Source organism: Colletotrichum destructivum, chromosome 4 (assembly GCF_034447905.1).
Source record: "Colletotrichum destructivum chromosome 4, complete sequence".
Lineage (NCBI taxonomy): Eukaryota > Fungi > Ascomycota > Sordariomycetes > Glomerellales > Glomerellaceae > Colletotrichum > Colletotrichum destructivum.
In genome coordinates, this window is record NC_085899.1 from 4,523,065 (window position 1) to 4,544,498 (window position 21,434).

Consider the following 21,434-nt stretch of genomic DNA (forward strand, 5'->3'; position numbering starts at 1 on the left):
AGCTTGAACATCGAACCATGCTTTTACTTCAGTGTGCTCAGCCCTACATGGTTTTTATCAAACAACCATGAGTAGCGAAAGCGCTATCGCGAAATATGTCAGGCTCAACGCCGGCAACCACGACAGCTCGATGGGAGACCTCGAGGTCGCAGAGTGGACGGTGATTCTGGTCTCCAGTGGCGTCCAAGCACACGACAATGTCCCCGTAGCGTTTATCCGTCCGGCCAACGTCGTCGCAGTCGCAGTTTGTGGCACCTTGACCCCTGTTGTCCCCATAATAAGTCCAGAGTCCTTTCTCCTCCCGTCCGGATACTACACCGAACAAAAAGGTAGCACAAACGCACCTCGGCAGTACTCTCCAAAGACGGCCGACGCCTGCGCCGCGCCCGACGTCGCTTCCGCTTCGCCCCGGCACCGCGATCCTACCGCGGAACTGATGATCGCGTCGAAAATGGTCGAGCTCGCCGAGCAGAAGCAGGAGTGCGTGGCCCCGCGGCCGGCGTCACCGCATCCGGACCTCATGTCGCCGACGATATCGGCCAGCGGCGAGGCCGCGCATCCCGGGAGACCGGAGTACTCCGGGACACGCTCGATGAGAATCTGCTGGCACAGGGTCGCCAGGGCGAACGGGAGCGCCGAAAATAGCCGAATCATCGTTTCGGCGCGTCAAATTTGTTCAAAGAGGGGGGGGGGGCCGGGTTGCAGGATACTGGCGTCGTTCTTTTGGTGGAGATGAGGAGAAAAGGGGAAAAGAAGGGGGAAATTTGGGACACTTTGCGCTTCCAGAAGCAGACTGACTGTCTAGACTATTTAAACTCACCGGCGAAAGAGTGGACGTGAGGTCGAAATCATCTTGACTGCAGTGTCACTCTGGCGCCCCCAACTTTCACGGCCAGAACTCCTGACGCTGAGGGCTTCGTCTTTGTCCAGTCTGAGACGCGTGGCTGGGAGGCGCGTTGTCTGAGTCGTCGTGCCAAGCGGGATCTCGGCCTGTCGACTTTAGTGTGTGTGTGTGGAAGGCAACGAAGGATTTAGAAACGTGGCTTGTGAAAGTCTCACTTGGATGAAACCAGCCCTGTTTTCTGCTTTTGACTTCAACGCTCCTATGACGTGGCAAGGGCAGGTTGTCAAAGATGCTTCAGGATGCGATGCATGCTTCACTTTGAGGGACACTTCGACCGTCAGCTCGCACAGCGCTGTCATCATATCCGCTCCGAGCCAGTAATTGAGGTTGAAATGAGGTGTTTTTACTCTCAAGTGAGATAGTTGTATACATGAGCCCGGAGCATCGTAAAAGTCTACTGTCTACATACAACCATGAAGGTACCAACGTCCTCTAGACCGTCCGCACTATCGATACCAGTCGTTCGCTCATTTATCGCTACACGACGGGTTAGCAAACAGTGATCCAGCCACTCGGGGTTACGTCCGACCTTTCTTGCTCGACTCGAGAATCTTGATCTTACTGAAAGTACTGCCCCTTGAAGCCCGGGAGGATCTCCTGCCCCTCGGACGACTGGTAGCTGACGCCCTTCTTCTGCTGCCACGTCTGCTTGAGCGTGGTGAACTCGCCCATCGTCGGCACGCGGTGGCCGCCGGCCTCGAACTCGTTCTGCGTGAATCCCTCGCGCTTCAGCACCGGCGAGTCGATGGTCTTGAGCTCGAGGTCGTTTTGTGGGCGGGCGAAATACAACAAACCAAGTCGGTCAACGTGGCGCTGGTCCTTGGGTGGCACGGAGACCTGATCGTGGCAGTCAGTACCTGCTGTTTTTTGTGTGAAGAGGATAAGAGGGGGCGGAAACCCACCCTGTGGACGGTCGACTTGACGTAGCCTCCGGTCAAGAAGCTGAGGGCGTCGCAGGTGTTCACGGTCAGACTGCCGTCCAAAGGCTTAGCCCATTTCCAGTCCCCAGTCTCGTGGTCTCGGATCTGCAGCGCGGCCACCGGCTGGCGGAAGAGGAGCGTGATGGTGCCCAGGTCCGTGTGCCCGCGCGACCACAGGCCGTCGTCCAGCTTCTCGATCTCCTCGGGGGTGAACTTGGAGTACTTCATGTACCGCAGGTGAGACTCGTCGTGCGTCTCCCACTTGTGCACACGGGTGAAGAAGTCCTCGGGCAGCTCGAGGGCGAGGGCGATGAGGTGGTTGAGGGGGTCCAGCACCTTGTCGTGCAGGTCCTACAAGGCTTGTGAGCACTGGGATGGCCAAAGTATCTCTCTGAGTATGGCGGGCTATTATCTTCTTACCTTGGCGAATCCTTCGATCTCTTCCTTGCGGTCTTCCAGCAGTTTGGGAAGGGGTTGTGTGATGTGCCCAGCCCTGGCTGATGAACACACGCGCATCAGCCACGGGTCCTCTCGTGATGCAAGCGTTAGTTTCAGCAAAAGTAGTACTCACTCGCCATGTTCCAGACCTCCGTCTTGTCCTTGATGCCGCCACTCAGGAACCGCCTGCCCGCAGGACGATATCCGTTGTAGTCCCCAGAGTCCAGGTCCGGCTCATACTTCAGCTTCTCCTCCAGGGGAAGCTCGTAGAACTGCTGGCCGAGGGAGAATTGCGTGTCGACGGCCTCTTGTGAGATACCATAGTTGATGACGTAGAAGAACCCCTTGGTGCGGATAGCCTCAATCAGGGTCTGGGCGAGCTCCTTGTTGCCCTCTGGCGTGCCGTACTTGGCAAAGTCGATGGTGGGAACTGCAAGGCCTTTCTGTTAACCACATCGGGCGCCAAGCAAGACCTCTCGGAATCATCTAGAGTCCCCCTGGCTTTCTCCCCTTCCCCCGCGGCGAATACTTACGGTCAGCCCAATCAAGCTTCTCCTCCGTCTCGGGGACGTGGGTGTATTGGTACAACTGAGACACGGCGGACGGCATTTTGGGGGGCGGTGAGACGGGGCAATCTTTTTCTCGAGGCGTGGCAGATCTCTTGTCTCTGTGTTGATGTTATTATTATCCACGTTCTACAACCCCTCCCCAGGTTCCAAGCTCGCCATTTAACTATCAACCGTGACTGCGACTCCGGGTGTCGCCATACCGGGTCTCGCAAGCTCCTCGAGTTAAACTAATACGGTAGCTCCTCTCGCAGCCCCCCCTCGTTAAATCCTCGGCCATCGAAAGGCCAATGGCGGCTTGTTGATTTTGTTTCGCGTCTCTTCATGACCAAGCACTTGCAGATTACCCCGCGGGCTCAATACGGAACCAGACGACTCTGTTTGGTTGAGGCGCTTGGAGATGCACGATCGCCGCATGTCATCATCTGATAACGGATGGCGCAATCACCAATCCCTCCCCCTGGTCATACCGTTGTCATCGGCCTTTTCTGCACCACGGCACCGAGATCCATGCCGAGGGGGACTTGTACCTATTAATCATCTCCAATCACCAGCGGGCGTTTTTCTTCTCCGCGAGCGCAGCTTGTCTGCCGGAATACCACCGAGTTCGGCGGCGCGTGGACGTGGGGCTCGCGACCGCTCGCCCACCGGGCCTCACGATACGATGTCGTTGCCGGATCGGAGATCATTAGCGTTGGCGATACCCGCTATCCCGCATCCTCCCCCGGCACGACTGGACGCTCGTCATTCCTGGCATGATGGCGAATACTGGGCGAGACTCCTGGGCGTGCGTGTGCACGGCACGGCGTTGGCCCTTGGGTGTCAGGCGGGTGAGCTCCGACGGACAGATGTCGGACGACCACGCTGCGCCGCTCAATTCTGGCGGGCGACCAGGGTCGAGAGTGGCGAGTCTTTATAAACGCGTTGACATAACGGCGGACGACAAGCGAGAGGAAGGGTTTCGAGCGGTTTCCTCTTTCAGCCGGACGTATATAACGCCTCTCGAGCTGAAGTGCCGGACGTGGCTGGATCCTGCAGACAGACCAGTGCCTGGCAGTAGCATCTCTCGACAATGGGGGGCTTCATCAAATCAGTGAAGAAGAACAAGGTGGGGGCGGTGGTCGTCTCCGTGTTCGATTGGTATCGTGAGTTGTTCGGCTCTGTCCAAGTAGTTGATCTGAAAAGCGTCGCTGACTGTCTGACATCAACAGCCTCCCACTATCCAGCAGCGGAGAAGAAGCTGCTCAAGAAATTGGACCTCGCAATTCTCGTCTTCGGAAGTTTGAGCTGTAAGTCACAATGATCCCTGTCCGCTCTACATCTCGAGAGACCGTGGCTAATTCGGCTGGCACGCACAGTCTTCTGCAGAGTTAGTATGCCCTTGGCTGAGGTTTCAACCAATCGTGCGAGACTGAACGTCAGTAGTTTCTCGGCCAGCAAAACATCACCAATGCATACGTCTCAGGCATGCGGGAAGAGCTCGACGCACGCGGCAATGAGCTAAACTACTACGTCGTGGCGTGTAAGTTGCCCGCGCGTTGATGGCCCCTTCGAAATTTAAAATGTTGACTGGAGATCAGACAATACGGCCTACGTAATTGGACAAATCCCTCTCATGACCCTCCAGACCAAGGCCAAGATGTACGGTCTATGTTGACAGCACTGTTACATGAGATGTCTATGATCTAACGTTTTACAGTGCCCCGTTCCTGCTACCTTCGTTGCAAATCATCTGGGCAGTCATCGCCTTCTCTCAGTCTGAGATCAAGAAGAACTGGCATTTGTACATCTTACGGGCCATCACGGGATTCCTTGAGGCTTCTTCCTTTGGGGGCACTCATCTCATTCGTAGGTTTCTTTCCGAGAGCGGGCTTTCCATGTCCGGCATTCTAACCGCCCCTTGCCCTAGTTGGAAGTTGGTTCAAGAACGAGGAGCTCTTCAAGCGTGCCGGCGTCTGGTTCATGGGCAACTCTCTCGGCTCCATGTTCTCCGGCTACTTGCTCGCAGCGATCCACCGCAACTTGAACGGCGTCATGGGACGTTCTGGATGGCGCTGGCTTTTCATCGTGCAAGGCATCATCACTTTGCCCATCTCCTTCTTGGGATTTGCCTTTTGGCCGGGACTGCCCTCCTCGCCAAGGAGATGGTACTTCACCGCAGACGAGCACGCTTTGGCGGTGAAGAGAATCCCGACCGTCGAGCAGGAAGGGATCACCTGGAAGACGTTCAAGTACACGCTCTCCCGCCCAATGTGGTGGATCTGCGTTCCCTGTTACATGTTAGTCAATGCTCGCGTCTTATCGATCGAATGACCTCCTGCATATATAGGTACTGATATGTCACAGCTTCTTGTGCCAGGCACATTACTGGACTGGCTATATGGCTTTGTGGCTCCGGAGCACTGGTTACTCGATCGAACTGGTCAATATTTTGCCGACCTTCATCGATCTTTTGCGCGCGTTATCCTCTTGGCTGGGAACCACGTTGGCAGGTTGTCTGAGCATCCGCGGGCTCTGGACTTTCCAAGCAGTGAGTGTTGAATTGTCTCGCACGTTCTCGAGGCGCTTGCTTACCTAACGGATCACAGTCCTTCGTGCTCTTTGCGTGTATCGTCTTGTCGGTATGGAATGTCCCAGACATCCTTAAGTTCTGCGCGTTCTACTTTGGAGGCTTCTCCGGAATGGCCTCCCCAATCTTGGTATGTTGCAGCAAGGGCTCACAGCGAGGACATATGGCCCTGTACTAACTAACGGATGAACAACAGTATTCCTGGCTCAATTCCACTCTCAAGGAGAACTACGGTGAACGCGGTCTCATCATCTCTTCCATGATGACTCTAGGCTTCTGCGGACAGATCTGGGTACCACTATTCACGTTCCCGACCGTAGAGGCACCACGGTTCCCACATGGATACCCCGCGGCGACCGTGTTCGAGGTCGCCATGTGGGCATTCTTGATGTTTGGCACATGGTACATGAAGAGATGGAAGTTGAAGCATCCGGACCTGGAGATGAGGCTGGCAAATGAACCCACTGCACAAGAAGACTCTTCGACCCTAGGGTCCGACTCTGAACGACCCGACGTCGAGGCGGCTGTCACGCAAGACAAGGGGAAAAGAGAGGAGGTGGTGGCCGCTCAGCCTTTGGCCGTTAAGAATTGAGTCCCATTGCAGGTATCACAAAGTTTTATCATGCGTTGGTAAAGGCTACATGAAGCCCAAAGTTGCTCAGAGACAGATTAGAATTATAGAGATTGATTAAATATAGACTTTAACGTGGAGAAAATATTGTTTTATTGGTTGAAACCTCCGAGAAATGACAATTTCATTCTTTACAAGTGCCATTTTTTCTACAAAGTCCTACTCTTCAGCTGCCCGCTCCCCAGCAAGCAATGTTTCTTGGATACGCTGGGACGGAAGCCACCTATCGGCTGGGATGAACCACCAAGAGAGAATGGCAAATATGGTTACGATGCCCATGATCACCGGAGCATAGTTGAGAGTCGACGCCTCGACGGGGAAGACATACGGCGAGAACAGCACCGCCACAACCCATCCGTTCCACAGAACGGCAATGGCCTGGAAGGGCTTGCTCAAACGGCCCAGGCTCCACGCCGGCTTCGGGAAGTGCTTCGGTGTCAATAGAAGACGGCAGATGCAGATCAGACCGTAGGCGGCAGCCGAAGGGACTCCCGCTGCCGAGACGAGGGACGTGAAGGCCACGGACGACGGGAGGATGGTGCAGGTGATGACGGAGGCCACGCCCCAGACGACCAAGACGGCATTACGCGGCTGCCCGTCGACGACCTTGGAGACCCAAGGGGACCAGGGCAGGACGCCATCGCGGGCCACCGCAAAGACCAGACGCGATGCAGCGAGAACGGCAATGGCGGTATTCTGTATCTGCATCAGCGTTTGCGTACCAAGGGCTGATCGAGATCCACAGTCGAGACTCACAAACCAGAGGGCAACAATGCAGATAATGTTCATGAAGATGTGCGCTCTCTCGCCGAGAATGGCTGCGTACAGAGGCACGAAGGGCTGAGTACTTCCGAAAGAGAAGAATGTGTCCGCGTCGGGCTGAAGAGTACCGTTGTTAGCAGTCAATCCGCGAGGCCTCTCTCTATGCTCCGCAAGGTGACTTACAACGCAGAACAAAAACAAGATCACCACAATGAAGCCGCCAACGCCGCTGGTGACTGTGCTCCAGAAGATGCCCTGCGCGGCTGCAACGCTGGCGTTCTTGGTCTCCTCGGCCACGTGTCCGGAAGCGTCGAAACCGATGAGGATACCGGCCGTGGCGAGGTACGAGAGACACCAGTTCCAGCCCGCCGGGGCGCCCGTCCCGTTGTAGGTGGTCAGGAAGGCATCGTGGGCGGAGCGGAAGCCGTACTCGCTCTTGCTGGTTGCAACGGGCAACCATATCATGTTCAGAACAAAGTCGAGGAGGACAAAGGAGGTGGACATGTAGAAGATCCACTTGAAGTAGCGTGCTGGAAACTGGCGTTAGCGAGACGTGAATCCATCCTGCAGCACTTGAATCAACACTCACGTGGCAAGAGATTCCAGATGGCTGCCAGAGCGAGCATCACCTCTGTGGTTATCCACTGGACAGCCCGGAATTTGACGCTTGATGTGTCTGACGGAAAGTCGAGATCGAAGACTACAATCTCCTGCGGGGTCATTAGACACAGGAAAGATTCACGACTGGTGCTTGGTTGTAGAGGCGACTTACAGAAAGCATGTAGTTGACAGCAGATTGGGTGTTGCCTGAGAGTTGTGTTAACCAAATGTCCCGGATCACCTGATCGATATGATGTGACGTACTGGCACAGAACGTTGTCCAAGCCGTGGTACTCCACCACGCGACGATGAAGCCAAAGAACCTGCCGTAACGGGGTCCTCCGGCTTCGGCTGCCCACATGTAGATGGATCCTGCAAGAGGGAGCGAGGAGCAAATCTCTGCAATTACTGCAGCGGTGATGAAGGTGAAGACACAAGTTACCAGGAAACTCGTCCTACACGTTCATCAGTCGACAGCCTTATGCGATGGTAGCAGTCATAAGAGAAGTCAGAGCATACCAGTATGCGAGATTGCCTCCTGCTGCTATACCTGTGGCAAAGGTAACTCGGACGCCGCCAATGAAGTAGAGAGCGGCTAAGAAAAAAAGTCAGTCAACTCCCAGCTCAGTCAATCAAAAGCGCTTGCAGCAATATGCCTACCGAATGTTGTTGCAAAGTTGTGGAAAACATTGAACGTCCTGTGTAAGACCTAGAAGAGTAAGTCGACTTGACATTCACCGCCTATTTCAGCATCACCCCGCTTACCGGCTTGTAGCCCAAGTTTTCCTAGGGGTTCACGGTCAGCTAAAGTATTGCAGGCACCTGCTCCAAAGATTGATCACTCACCAAGACTCGCGCGTCTCTGGTTGACTCCTGCTCTTCGTCGCTCTGGGAGAGCGTTGCATCCTTGGCGACGCTTGCATCTTGGCGATCGACGGCCATCTTTGGTCGTTGTCTTGGTGTTGGTCCGAGCTGAGCGAATGAGCGACGTCGCGGTGAACGAATGCAGAAGCGGAGAAGACGAGGACGTCTTCATATGAAGAATAAAAATACGGCCATCGGCACAACCGGCCGCCGTTGAAAAATCCTTTTCAAGCGGGACGGGTATGGCCGGCTTTTGCAAGTCAGTGACTGAACCTCCAATGACGGATGCACCTAGTCGCGCGATGTGGGACTGGATGGCGGCATCGGTAGTTGATACGAAACGGCATTAGCAGCACGCTGTTGTTAGCAACCGAAATGGGCCTAACGGAGCAGAACATAAAGAACGTACTGGGGAGCGGCCGGGTTTAAGCGTTGAATGCACCGCTTTCCGAGTTGCTGTTATTTGTATCACTGCGTTGAACACGGTCCAAGACTTAGGGACGACCTGTGACGTTACATGACCGAATGCGAAGGTAGTTGCGAGCAACTACACTTGAGCAGCAACTCCGCGATACTAGGCGTGATGAAAAAATGGTACTGGGAGCTGCCCGTGAGCGATTGGTAGTCGGCTCTTGCTGCGTAGTCGTCCCACATACCCCTGATTTCAGACAGTCAAAGTAAGCATGCCGGAGCGAATGCTGATTGTGGCCTGGCTCGACTGGCCTCCGGGGAAGACGCCCATCACGCAATCGGTGTTCCGAGAACGCAATATACCCATCTTGATGAGAGAAACTCAGGGCTTTGGGAACATGATAAACCGCGCCACTCTTTTTACGAGCAAGTCGCCGAGACCAACGGATCAAATTGTCTCTAGCACTGGTCTAGACCTTGGATCCATGACAACTTGTCTTATTGCTTCAATTGCCCGGTACTCACTGATTGTTACCCTGTCATCATTGACGACCGGACTCACTCTTCAATGGCGGTCCTCACTCTGACTTGCCTGGCTCTGCTATGCGTGATAGTAGTAACGGTTGTGAAGGTAATGCTCGAGAGAAAACCAAACCCTTGAAATATACTGATTTTGATGTTTTTCAAGGCCTTCCATCGAGCACATGCGTCTCCGTTGTCTCATATACCCAATGCTGGCTGGGGGGCGGGGTACTCCCGGCTGATATGGGCCTTTCGCGAAGAATACTGTGGCAAGATCACCATTGACCTGCCAAAGATTCATGAGAAACTAGGTATCCCTCACCATTTGCCTTTTGCTTTGTTCCCCGCAACTCACAAATTCTGGGCAGGATCCATCGTTCGCATTGGACCGAACGAGCTCTCGTTCTATTCCATCGACATTTACGACCTGATCCATAGCGTCAATAGCGGGTTTGCAAAAGACCCCCGGAATTACGGCGAATTTGTTCAAGACGGGCATCCCGCCTTGTTCTCCATCACGTATGACCAGCGCCGTATCCTTCCAGAGTGGTGATTAGCTGATGCAACACCAGAGACCCAGAGGAACATTCGAAGAGGCGCAGGATTCTTGGTCAGCTCTTCAGCCGCAGCAAGATTGGAAACCTCGAAGGCCTCATGCTGCATCATGTCAACGAGTTCGTCAGGGCGGTCGGTCAAAAACAGCGCCCTTTCGACGTTGGGCCCGCTTGTCGTGCTCTCGAAGCTGATATCATTTGTAAGATGACGTGGAGAGTCCATGATGTAATGTCTCGACAAGTTTTGCTGACAATGATAGCGGAATTCTCATTTGGAGAAGCACTCAATGCCATTCGTTCCTGGTCCAAAGGACATGATACTCCGATCGTTTCCAAGAACGACAAGAAAGCAACATTCATGCCCCTGGTCAGTCCCTCAACTGTTGACCATGTTCTCGCTAACAAACTGCAGCTTATGAATTTCCCGGTTCTGTACGACCTTTGGTTAGGTGTTGAAGACATATTCTGCCACGTTGAGGGTTCGAAGATATCTACTCGAAAGGGACTGCAACAATACGACCAGGTCTACCACCACATCCAACATTCTCGCAAGGGGAGACCAGCAGCTAATCGCGTCGAGTTCTCAGTGGACAAGCAAAGCATGGGTCAAGAACAAAGACCCTGAGAGGAAATCGCCATTCCCGAATCTCATCAACGTCATGGTCTCTGCTGGCGTGCCAACACAGACCGCCCTGTCTGAAGCCAAGGAAAATCTCGGACCGGGGACAGATACAACGTCTGCCTCTTTGGCACACATCCTCTATGCTCTTTCGAAAAATACAACCTACCAAAAGAAGTTGTACCAAGACCTCGCACGGCTTGGGTTTCCCACAGACATGGGCGCTTTGGAAAGTATTCCCCGACTGAAGGCTTGTGTAAAGGAAGGTATCCGCTGGGCTGGGGCAGCGGCCGCAATGCTGCCCCGCGTGGTTCCGGAAGGCGGCGTTGAGCTTTGTGGGAAATTCATACCGGAAGGGGTAAGGCTTTAGAGCACACTCAATCATCCATTGCCAATATTAACCATCTTTTCCACCAGACCGTCATTACCTCCTCACCTATCTGGTATCTCAGAGACAAGTATGCCTACCCAAACCCTGAGCTGTTCGACCCGTATCGCTGGATTGATGAGACGGGAACAATTCTTACCGAGAACGCACTGCGAGACAAGTTCTACGTTCCTTTTTCCAAGGGGCCCAATATTTGCATTGGCAACCAGTAGGTCTCTCGACATGCTTCAAGATCTGACGAGTGGCTAACGTACTCCGATTCCAGCTTCTCCTACTTTGAGCTGTTCTTAAGCTTGGCAAAGATGGTGGAGAATTTTATTCTCATCCACGCAGATGAGGATCGCGGTGGATTGGCACAAGCAGCCGGGCTGAACAACTCCGACTGGCAGCCGGTTCAACTTCCCATGAGAAAGGAGTGGGTCGCGGCAGTAGTGACGGAGCCACTACTTGTCACGGCCATCCCGAGAAATCGGGAGTGATTTTTCCATATGGGACAGGTGTGTAGATATCACCGGTATAGAAGATATCGTCGGATAATGTGTCGTTGTTTATAGGGGACCATGGTTCGATGCAGCCTGAATCATGTAGGCCTCAAATACGGCACTGTCGCCGTCTTGCTCGAATGGCTATTGGCTGCATACATAGACAAGAGCCTCAAGACTTATTGCCGGGAACAAGGAACACTATAGACAAATAAGCAACCCACTATGGTTTGTAACATTAAGCATTCTAGACCTGGTGTAAGTTCCCCGTTTGCTTAGCTTTATCCATAACAGGATATGCTTATGCAATTTTATGCTTAGATGGATAATTATGTATGCATAACCAAGTGTCGTCCATTCCTCTAATCCTATCTGTCTCTTACTGGCCATAACAGTACCTACCTACCTAAGGAACAGGGCGAGCCGTCCATCCTTGCGGCGGATCACGCGATTCGGTTAGGGATCCTCGGGGAGATGACCACAAGCGGAAGGCCGTAAAGTCCGACGCGCCTCTCTCTCGATGCCTATGTTTCATTTCTTCGCCAAGCCACTTCGTCACGCTTGTGCCTAGAAAAGTAATCACCTTATTTAAGCCTCAACAGAGGCTGCACCGAGTGCAACCTCGGTCCAAAAAGTTCGGCAACAGACCTCCCAACAGAGCACGGCACGGCGCTTCCGAACTACCGTCGGCGACATGGCGTCTTCTCACCAGAAACCTCTCAGCGGAGATGACGGGGCCGTCGCGTCCCACAGAACCGACGCGACGGAAACGACGCCGTTGCTGGCCGTCGGCGACATCGCCCCGACCGCTGACCCGGACGTGTCCAAGGCGACGACCCTCAACGAGCCCGACCGGCGGGATGACGACCCGGAGGACAAGCCGCTGCCGGGCTGGCAGATCTTCCTGCTGTGCTACGCCCGGCTGGTCGAGCCCATGGCCTTCTTCTCCATCTTCCCGTACATCAACCAAATGGTCCAGGAGAACGGCAACCTCCCCATCCCGGACGTTGGCTTCTACAGCGGCCTCATCGAGTCGCTCTTCTCCCTGACCCAGGCCATCGTCATGATTTACTGGGGCAAGCTGTCGGACCGCGTCGGCCGCAAGCCCGTCCTCGTCTTCTCCCTCGTCGGCGTCACCTTCGCCACCTCCATCTTCGGCATGGCCCAGACCATCTGGCAGATGGTTCTGTTCCGCTGCCTCGCCGGTGTCTTTGGCGGTACCATCGTCACCATGCGCACCATGATCGCCGAGCACAGCACCCCGAAGACCCAGGCCAGGGCCTTCAGCTGGTTTGCCTTCAGCGGCAACCTTGGCCTCTTCCTAGGACCCCTCCTGGGCGGTGCGCTCGCCGACCCGGCGCACCAATATCCAGGAGTCTTCAAGGGCCAATTCTTCCTCGATTACCCCTATGCACTTCCGAGCTTTGTTGTCGGCTCCCTTGGCTTGACATCCGCCCTGACCAGCTTCTTCTTCGTCGAGGAAACCCTCAAGAGGGAGCGTCATGACGAGGGTGACAATGGGTCGACGGCGCCCAAAAAGGACACCCCATCCATTGCGCAACTCGTCAAATCCAAGGGCGTGGGCAAGGTCCTCTACGTCTATGGCTATATCATGCTCCTTGCCATCGCATACACCGCCATCGTCCCCGTCTTTTGGTACACGCCCGTCGAGCTTGGCGGCTTCGGTTTCGTGTTCCTGCAATTCTCAATCATGATGGCGGTCAACGGCATCTCTCAGGCCCTGTGGCTCTTGATCGTCTTCCCGCCTTTGCAGCGCCGCATCGGGACCAACGGCGTCCTGCGCGCCTGCGCCTACGCCTACCCCTTGTTCTTCCTCCTCTGCCCGCTCGGCAACCTTTGTCTCAAGGCTGGCGTCGACGACCCCAGCCTGGTTACCTTATTCTGGATCATCGCGCCCATCGGTCTTGCCATCGGCAGCGGAGTGAGCATGAGCTTCACCGCCGTCCAACTGGCCCTCAACGATGTGTCGCCCAGCCCGCAGGTCCTCGGTACGATCAATGCTCTGGCGCTGACCGGCACGAGCGTCATCAGGTCCTTCTCACCAGCCTTGTTCGCGAGTCTTTTTGCCGTTGGGGCGGGGACGCAGGCTCTCGGCGGCTACGCCATTTGGGTTCTGATGATTGCCCTTGCGATCGGTTTAATCTTCATCGTGAGACAGCTCCCTGACAATGAGGACCTAGAGGCATCTAGAGAGCAAGAGCAGGCCCAGCAAGAGCAGTAGGCCTTCTGGACTCTACACCTATACAGCAAACTTATCGAAAGCTCATTGCTGTAAGCTAAACCTATTGGCGCAAGACGTTGTTAGATCATTGCCATCAACTGGGGGCGCATGCCGGTAAAAAGGACCTGTAATGTATATCTTTGTTCAGAAAAATAGTCCTCGGCGGGGAAGAGCCAGCCATGGATGCATGTGTATAAATAGAGCTGTACGTACAATGTTTTCTTTGACTTGTGAAGAGCTTTGCAGTATCTAGATGTCGTTCTTATATCTTTTGACTCAATGCGGTTAGCAAGATGCCATCAAATCAACCGATTTAGCATTGTTTCCTATAATGAGTAGCCGAGATTCTCTGGAGACGCCTTATCCGGTTCTCACCTCTGCTGAATAGTGCATGAAAAGAAAACGCCAATTCCCGCTGGTTTTGCGGCCACCAACAAGTCTCGCTCACCGTTTCGGAAAAGAGACTGGTTGACACGACCACCCATCAAATCTGCTCTGGGTCAATCCCGAGCGAACTTGGTTTGTTTTGTAAATATTTTTCTGGTTTTTTGCTCGTTTGGCATAATTAGTATGGACTATGGTTACAAGTTTGTGTGAACAAACAAACATCCATCCACTCGGGTTTGTTTTCGCCAGCTACAATCTCATCACATTCCCGTTCCCGATCTCCTCTTGCTATTGAACTCGGGAATCATCGACTCCGGCTCGACCGGCTCCGTCGTCACCTCGACCTCGCGGTGCTGCCAGATCCTGTTGTCCAGGTGAGGGTACGCGCCCGACGTGCTGTTCTGCTTCGTGAGCTTCTTCCCGTGGTAGTGCTCCCTCGCCGTCGGGGCCGGTTCGTTTTCCGGGAAGTTGGCGCTCGCGGGGCTCCTGATGGTCACGCTGACGGTGCCCTGAGGCACGAGTTCCACGTCGTTGGAGCTCCGCGAGCTGCGGTCGTCGTCGCCCCCGCCGATCGTCCGGAGTCCGATGCCGTACTTGGCCTCCTCGCGGAAGCTGGGCTTGCTGTTGGCGTCGGAGAACTTGGACCAATCTTTAGAGCCGTCCCGGGCGTGGGAGGCGTTTCCGGACCTCTGGCCGCCGCCAATGGTCACGCCTCCTGACCTGACGCCCGATTTCTTGTTGTTGGAGGAGTTGAAGCCGTATTTGTCCATCCCGCTTCGCTGAGCGGAGTCAAGCAGCCCCTTCCACAAAATCCGGACGATAGGGCCCTGTATCAGAGGTAGGTTAGATCTGTCCTTGTGAGAGCGTTTCGTTTTGATTCCGACTAACCAGTGTCGGTAAGCAAGCTGACACTATGCCACTGCTTATCTCAATAATATTCCATGCCAGGCCTTGGGCCAATGAATCTTGTGATCTGTCAGTGCAGTCCTTTGGTAGCCTAGTCCGTGATGTCATCCGGGCAACCTACAAGGTATGTCGTTTCTCGTATACAAAAGGAAAATTCGGAAGCGATAGACACTGCAGAAAACGACGTAGCTTCCGAGCAGGAAAGTAAAAAGAACCAAAATACGCTGAGCCCGGTTCATCTGCAGTTTCAAGACGTGGGGGATCGGCAGGTAGAGAATGGCGATGTCGACGATGATACTTGGTATGGCGATGCAGAGCTGCGTCAGGAACAGGTCGATGCAGGTCCCGGATTTCCAGGGCTCCCAGAGCCTGTTCAGGGGTATACATTGTATCGAGGCGGCGATGACGCAGGCGAACGTCCAGAGAGTCGTCAAGCTCCCGCAGATCCAGGCCCCCTTTCGGACTTCGGGCATCGGGAAGATACGTAGGTAGAGAAGCAGCAGCGCGATCTTGTACACGTTGACGCCGTTCACATAGAGGATCTCAGCGCCAATCATGGTCTGGGATGCATAGAGAGGTCAGCAGTTGTCGTCCATCTTCAAGGGTGGTGACGAGTGAAGAAAGAATGCGCACCCTGTCGAGAAACTGCATCTGTTGGAGCGTAAGACGGCCAGAATGCAGTCCGATGCCCCCATCCACCACTATAGCGATCACATCAGCTAACGTCCGGCGCAACTATCACGGGGGCTCACTGACAGATCAGGTTCATGATCATGTTTCCGATCAAGATGATCAACGCAGCCAGCATCGTATAATCGTCGATCAGGTACCTCGCACCCTGGAGATGGCGCGCCGTGAACCGCAAGCCGACCACGAAGGCGGCGAAGGCGGTAAACGCTATTGTGATTCCCCGGACATACGAACGAAGGTCCTCGGAGAGGTCCTGGTCCTCGGCGAAGCTGGCCAGCTTCCTCAGATAGTCCCGCTGGGCTTGATCAATTGTCGGGTCGTCGTACGGGTAGGACGCCATGGTGGCTGCCATGGCTGGCGGCTTGATGGCCACTCGGGGCTCTGTACGGAGCGATGAGGTCGGGGAAACGGGTCGTCGACTGGTTTGGAGGGGTTCATCGAGCAGGCGGACGCAAGGGGACTCTTCGGTGGAAGCACCACGTGGGGACAGAGCATCGTTTTATTCTCTGAACAACTTTTGGGCATCGCCAGCTGCCATTACTCGCCCGAACTCCTTTCACAAAAAGAACCCTCCCCCCCTTTTGCCCTTCGAGAGACATACACGTGTGTTGGTCCATTGCTTGACCAAGTACCAAGTACGTGAGTGTCTGGTTCCTCAATCCCCATTTGTTGCGGTCGAGCCACGGCTCCATCGTCCAAAACTGCCAATCCTTTCTCTTTCGGCAAGTCATGTTTGACAGTTCCATCAAGCCCCGTTGCGGCTACGACCTCGGCAAGGGGCCGTACCAACTCGACAGGGACGTGTTGAGGATGGCAACCTGAAAGAGGAAGCGGCCAGAGGGGAACAACATCCGGCCATATCCCGGAGTCGCTGCTTTTGACAATCTTTGTCGGGTTGGAGAAGAGTACCCACGAGGGTTCGCCAAACATCTGTGGGTTCTGGTCAGGGTGATGTCGTATGGGGGGCCAGGAACATGTTTGTTTTAGTCTTGGTCCACAGAAGTTCTTCAATGCTAGCCCACGTGTGGCACGGCCGGCAACCACGTTTAAAGACTCAAAAGGGGAGAAACAGACCGGCGCACGGCTCTCTTCCGGGGGCCTGTCAGGTTGTGTCGTCTCGAAAACCGTTGGAGATACAGAGTAATTGTGCGCTAGTTGAGTAGTTGTCCACTCGTCAATACCCTCCTTCACCACTAGTGAGTAGGTCCCGCCTGACAAACCCCTTGATGGCCAGGGATACCCATGTTCCGTAGCACAAGGATAGAATCGACAGATCCTCATCCGAGCCCCGGCAATCAAATATGGCTTCTCCCGCGGTTGATATATACTATACGTAGCACAGGGAAAGAGGGTTGCACTGCCTTCTAAGTAAAAACCACGGAACGCGGATGGGGATCACGTTGAGTCAGGAACCCTGCAATCTGCTGCAGGATGCCAAATGTGGGTTCAAGATGTCTCTCTGCGTCATTAATGTCAAATGCCCATTATGAAAAAGAACCTGGAGGATTCGTCTCTCTTTGTTTACGAGGACAGGCTACAGATACGACACGGCGCGTCCGAAACTGCCGAGGCAACTTAGCAAAGGCGGTTGGTTCGTTGCAAGAGCCTCACTCCGGAGACTAAAGCAACCCAACTACCGAGATGTCGAAACTAGAAAGGTTGCACAACAACAGCAGACGAAGCAACGTTACCCACCGCGCCTACACAACATCTTTTTCATGGAAAACATGTGTAGATACTTGACAGGCTTCACGTCACATCAGGTCTCCGCCAGATCGAGTCGGGTAACAACCGCTTGCGCCATTATCCCAATGTCCGCTCCGCAGTAACCCCTTCAGACCCCCGCATTGGCCCCTTTTTCACAAGTGGTTTGTCTTGACTCCTGGACGAACCCACCGCCGATGTTGGGCCGCTTGTGGATAACTTCGGAGGACCGCGTAAGTTGCACTAACGGGATAGAGACCTCATGGGACAGTATCCGACAAATATCCCGCCGATAAATCATGTATAGTCCGTGGCTCGCAGAGGGCCATCATTTCGGGGATATTGCTTGCTGGGGACGAGTGTTCATGCATCGCCGAAACGGGTGTCTATACCACTCAGTACTTTATGAACCGACATCTGCCTCTGCCCATGACTTGCCTCTCTTGTTATCTTGAAGACCGTCTCTATTCTCTCTCGAGTCCCTCCGCATCCCTCCCACCCGCTTCCGCCCTCCTCCCCCCCCCTCTTCGTCAATCTCTGACAAGACCCAAGATCGCAGCCTGCGTGGTTCCCCAGTCTCCAACGTTGCATCCAACCACAATGAAGCCCTCCGTCCTCATCGTTCCTGGCGCTTGGCAGCTGCCCACGGCTTTCCAGCCCTTCGCGACTGAGCTCGCCGGCGCCGATTTCAGCGCCTCCGTCGTCTCCCTGCCCACCGTAGGAGGCACCACAACCCCGCTGGCCACCCTGTCGGACGATGTCGCCGCCGTGCGCACAGAGCTCGACAAGCTTGTCGCCGACGGCAAGGAGGTCGTCATCTACTCTCACTCCTACGGCGGTGTTGTTGCCAGCAACGCCGTCGAGGGCTACGACGTCGCTACCCGCTCGGCTGCCGGCGCCGCCGGTGGTGTCGTGAGCATCGTCTACTCCAGCGCCTTCATGCTCCCCAAGGGCTCCAGCTTGCTTGATCTTCTCGGCGGCCAGCCGCTCCCGTGGATGATTGTCCAGGTATGTGAACATGGGTCCCATGTTGCTTGCTCGGTGCACGGGTACAATGTACTGATCTGTATCGCAGGAGGACCGCGTCGTCGGTAACTCGACCATGCTTCCCGAGGTCGGCTTCAACGACCTGCCCGCCTCGGAGCAGGAGAAGTGGGCGAGCCAGATGACCTGGACCTCCCTGAGCGCCTTCGTCACACCCTCCAGCTACGAGCCCTGGAGCAACGGCATCGACTGCGCCTACCTCTACGCCACCCAGGACAACGCCCTGCCCCTCGCCTACCAGCAGGGCATGTCCGGCATCTTGCCCGAGGGTTCCAAGACTGAGAGCGAGCCCAGCGGCCACTGCGCTCACCTCAGCCGGCCGGCAAACGTCACCTCCATTCTGAGCAGGTGGTACCCGGGCAACTGAGTGCGGCGGGGAGAGTGAGAAAGGGGCAGGAAGTCTGCTGTCATTGTGCCCACATACGTCTAGATGAAATACATAATACAAATAATAATGCGGAATATGACCTCGGTGGAGCTCACGGCGTTGCATGCTCGTGCGATAGTGAGGTGGTGTCCGAGGAGATTTCTGTAGGCCTGGCAAATCACCTACCTTGTTTGGCCACTTATATAACCTAGGACTTATGAGTTTCTCCACCTTTCGAGGATCTAGAAGAAGGCCCAGTATATCAATGAACCTAAATGCTATCAGTATAGGGACAACACGGGCAATTGCGGCCGCCATATCAATAGTGCACGACCCGTGGTTCCTCTGGGAGTCCTTCCCCCCCATCCCAAATTTGTCATTCCAAATCAAGCTAACGATGTTGGAGATGTTCTGTCTGGCGTGGCTCGGGTGGGAGCTGTTCGACAGGCGACATCCATGCTAGACTGTTTCCGCGAGCAGATTTTCTCGCCTGTCCAAGCACAGTTCCCACAAGGGTGCCCTGCTTGGCCCAAGGAGTAGTTGAGTTAGTCAGGGCAGTCGAGCGAAGGTTATCGAGCTGATCTTGAGTGTTTATGCTTATTACCGAGCAGCTTCGTCATCTGAAGAATTACGGAGCTTATAACCAGAGACATTCTAAATTCTTCACGTCGCGTTCTGTGTCCTATGTCGCGACTGTCAGCTGACTGCTATCTCAGAGAGCCAGTCTACCGAGACCGTTGTCTGACGACACGAATAACATTGTTCGTCCAAATTAGTTCAAATCAGAGAACAAAGGGACTCCGTTGAAATAATACCGATTTTAACTGAAACGATTGCATCATGAGATAAGTTGGACTCCAGTAGTAGCCTTGGGAATGTTGCCCCAAGTTTAACTCGCTAATACGGCGAGCGGCCAAATCCTCCATGACGTTTCCTCATCGACATAGAGTGTGTTCTCAATCACCTCAAGGAGAACCACAGGCCCTTCCCTCAGATTCACTGAGATGAACGAAGCTTGGATCCTTTACGGACCCCCTTTCGAAAAGGATGGCGCCCTCGACCAAATCTCGAAGGCAATTGAAGAGCTGAAAGGTAAGTTGGATGCGAGTAAGACAACCAAACGCTGGAACACGATTTTGAAAACCCATGTTCTGGCCATTCACCTAATAGGAAGCGCTTCGCATCATCTAAAGATTGCGCTGTCTGAGAGACACGACTGCAGAACTGATTGTTCACTCCACCGACATTTGAACTCGCCTCACTCACGAAGATACTTCCATGACCGAGGGGATACATCAGTGCGTCTGCTATAGAAAGCTAGCGTCACACCTCTCTCTGTTCAGCTTCATCCACAAGTATCCGCAAGTATCGAGATGTCATCGACGACGCGGATCGACAGTCCTCACTTCTGGACATGTCGGAGTTCAAGTCTTAGATTCACTCATGGCACGACAACGATGTCGAAAAGTTATGGCGCCAATTAGAGTGCTTCAGAAATGCAACGACGGCACAACGTTTTCGCAAGAGTCATCCCCTCTTCCAGATAAGGAAGGAAAAGCCACCCTTACTCAAACATGCCGTCCTCCATTCCCCAAGCACGTGACAAGGAGTGCGTTGGAAGACGAAGATTACGAATGTTGGGGTTTCTGCATTTCGAATCCTGTTGATTCAGTTGTGTCGCTATGCGCATCGCCACGTACATGGGCTTGACGGATATGGTCTCAGAACTTGCCCGGTGAGGCAGAAACGTCGATTCTCGGGAGTCGGGACTCATCCGGAGCCCTCCCCCCTCCTGATGTACGCATCATACAAGGCGAGCAGCGGACTCAACCAGATTTGAGAGGACCATGCCGACAAGAGTTATTTGAATGATAACAAATGCACCGCCTTGATGCGGGCTGCTGAGTACGACCGTGTAAATGCTGCGGAGTTTATGTTGAAGCTTGGAATCAATGCAAGCGCACAGAACTTTTTGGTTCGTACCGCCCTCCTCTCCGCAGCCGTCGACGGGTCGTAGGGGAGTCTCAAATTTCTTGCTTGACAACGTCCCAGGCATAGACAAAGATGCTGTAGTAAACAGGGAGGGGCTGCTTTACACAATGTCTGCAGATCTCGTCTCACAAGCGCACGCACTGACGCAGCCATACTAGTGGCCACTAGATCAAGATGTGACATCCGTGTTGTGACTGGTCAACCAGCCGAAGATGCTGCGAAGAACCAGGGCAGGTCCAACCTACTGAAGACTCTGGAGCAGGATTCTGGCTCAGGCATTTAGCTGCGAAAGGTCTGCGGTAACTCGCCTGGGGAAGTCGTCCAATGAAGCCCTTGAATCAGACTCCCCTAGGGTCTTACAGAAGAGGATCGGGACAATGAAGCTCGAAGATCTCAACGGCGTCGATGAATTCAATGGCACGTCTCTTGCCATTGCCTTCTCCAGAGGAGGAAAAGATGTCGCGGGCATGTTGCTGGAAGCCGGGGCAGACTCAATCCTCACAAATATCTTTGAAAGAGACCCGCTGTGCGCCACCATTTTCTCCAGGTAGCTCCCATGCTTCCACACACTTTCGGTTCGCGGCGCCAACGTCAACACAACGCCCTTCACAAACTTCTCTCTCTCTCTCTCTCTCTCTCTCTCTCTCTCAGATCACGCATATTCACAAAGACAGACTAATGATGATGATTGAAATAGGGACTCGGGGTGGTTGTTTCTGCCATTGGTGGAGCTCAAATAACCAGGGAAGATGTTGTCATTCTTTCTTTCTCACGATGAACAATTGGCTGTGCGTTCTTTTCTGGGTTATCCTATCGGTTCGTTTCTGTGTTTGATGGGCGAGAACGCCTGTTGGACGCCAAAGGTTTAGGAC

At 54.2% G+C, this 21,434-nt stretch overlaps 8 protein-coding genes across 8 annotated transcripts; 5 read left to right on the forward strand and 3 right to left on the reverse strand.

Annotated features, from left to right (window-relative positions):
* Positions 1 to 67: 67 nt before the first annotated feature.
* On the forward strand, positions 68 to 645 carry CDEST_07319 (uncharacterized protein; the record flags this gene model as incomplete). The annotated part of the gene is made up of 2 exons (XM_062923478.1): positions 68 to 244; positions 334 to 645. The coding sequence occupies 2 exons, from the start codon at positions 68 to 70 to the stop codon at positions 643 to 645; spliced, it is 489 nt and encodes a 162-aa protein (XP_062779529.1).
* Positions 646 to 1,462: 817 nt separating this feature from the next.
* Positions 1,463 to 2,871, reverse strand: CDEST_07320 (Putative non-hem dioxygenase domain, isopenicillin N synthase-like superfamily; the record flags this gene model as incomplete). Its single annotated transcript, XM_062923479.1, has 5 exons — positions 1,463 to 1,741; positions 1,807 to 2,175; positions 2,245 to 2,321; positions 2,396 to 2,692; positions 2,796 to 2,871. 5 exons carry the CDS (start codon positions 2,869 to 2,871, stop codon positions 1,463 to 1,465), a joined length of 1,098 nt encoding a protein of 365 aa, XP_062779530.1.
* Positions 2,872 to 3,900: 1,029 nt separating this feature from the next.
* CDEST_07321 (Putative major facilitator superfamily, MFS transporter superfamily) lies at positions 3,901 to 5,989 on the forward strand (the record flags this gene model as incomplete). The annotated part of the gene is made up of 10 exons (XM_062923480.1): positions 3,901 to 3,973; positions 4,040 to 4,117; positions 4,187 to 4,197; positions 4,254 to 4,350; positions 4,409 to 4,469; positions 4,528 to 4,676; positions 4,738 to 5,107; positions 5,175 to 5,358; positions 5,417 to 5,527; positions 5,594 to 5,989. 10 exons carry the CDS (start codon positions 3,901 to 3,903, stop codon positions 5,987 to 5,989), a joined length of 1,530 nt encoding a protein of 509 aa, XP_062779531.1.
* A 118-nt stretch (positions 5,990 to 6,107) lies between these two features.
* CDEST_07322 (Putative amino acid/polyamine transporter I) lies at positions 6,108 to 8,415 on the reverse strand. Its single transcript, XM_062923481.1, has 10 exons — positions 8,237 to 8,415; positions 8,156 to 8,176; positions 8,051 to 8,099; positions 7,910 to 7,985; positions 7,655 to 7,845; positions 7,563 to 7,597; positions 7,380 to 7,500; positions 6,974 to 7,320; positions 6,785 to 6,907; positions 6,108 to 6,724 (listed from the first exon to the last, which is right to left on the reverse strand). Exons 1-10 carry the CDS (start codon positions 8,330 to 8,332, stop codon positions 6,188 to 6,190), a joined length of 1,596 nt encoding a protein of 531 aa, XP_062779532.1. The 5' UTR covers positions 8,333 to 8,415; the 3' UTR covers positions 6,108 to 6,187.
* Positions 8,416 to 9,233: 818 nt separating this feature from the next.
* On the forward strand, positions 9,234 to 11,227 carry CDEST_07323 (Putative cytochrome P450; the record flags this gene model as incomplete). The annotated part of the gene is made up of 6 exons (XM_062923482.1): positions 9,234 to 9,296; positions 9,354 to 9,706; positions 9,760 to 10,264; positions 10,329 to 10,718; positions 10,778 to 10,956; positions 11,014 to 11,227. The coding sequence occupies 6 exons, from the start codon at positions 9,234 to 9,236 to the stop codon at positions 11,225 to 11,227; spliced, it is 1,704 nt and encodes a 567-aa protein (XP_062779533.1).
* A 510-nt stretch (positions 11,228 to 11,737) lies between these two features.
* Positions 11,738 to 13,805, forward strand: CDEST_07324 (Putative major facilitator superfamily, MFS transporter superfamily). Its single transcript, XM_062923483.1, has one exon. The coding sequence runs from the start codon at positions 11,925 to 11,927 to the stop codon at positions 13,470 to 13,472; it is 1,548 nt and encodes a 515-aa protein (XP_062779534.1). The 5' UTR covers positions 11,738 to 11,924; the 3' UTR covers positions 13,473 to 13,805.
* A 314-nt stretch (positions 13,806 to 14,119) lies between these two features.
* On the reverse strand, positions 14,120 to 15,795 carry CDEST_07325 (uncharacterized protein; the record flags this gene model as incomplete). The annotated part of the gene is made up of 5 exons (XM_062923484.1): positions 14,120 to 14,686; positions 14,748 to 14,824; positions 14,887 to 15,325; positions 15,399 to 15,466; positions 15,522 to 15,795. The coding sequence occupies 5 exons, from the start codon at positions 15,793 to 15,795 to the stop codon at positions 14,120 to 14,122; spliced, it is 1,425 nt and encodes a 474-aa protein (XP_062779535.1).
* A 1,964-nt stretch (positions 15,796 to 17,759) lies between these two features.
* CDEST_07326 (Putative alpha/beta hydrolase-1) lies at positions 17,760 to 18,570 on the forward strand (the record flags this gene model as incomplete). The annotated part of the gene is made up of 2 exons (XM_062923485.1): positions 17,760 to 18,167; positions 18,235 to 18,570. The coding sequence occupies 2 exons, from the start codon at positions 17,760 to 17,762 to the stop codon at positions 18,568 to 18,570; spliced, it is 744 nt and encodes a 247-aa protein (XP_062779536.1).
* Positions 18,571 to 21,434: the final 2,864 nt, after the last annotated feature.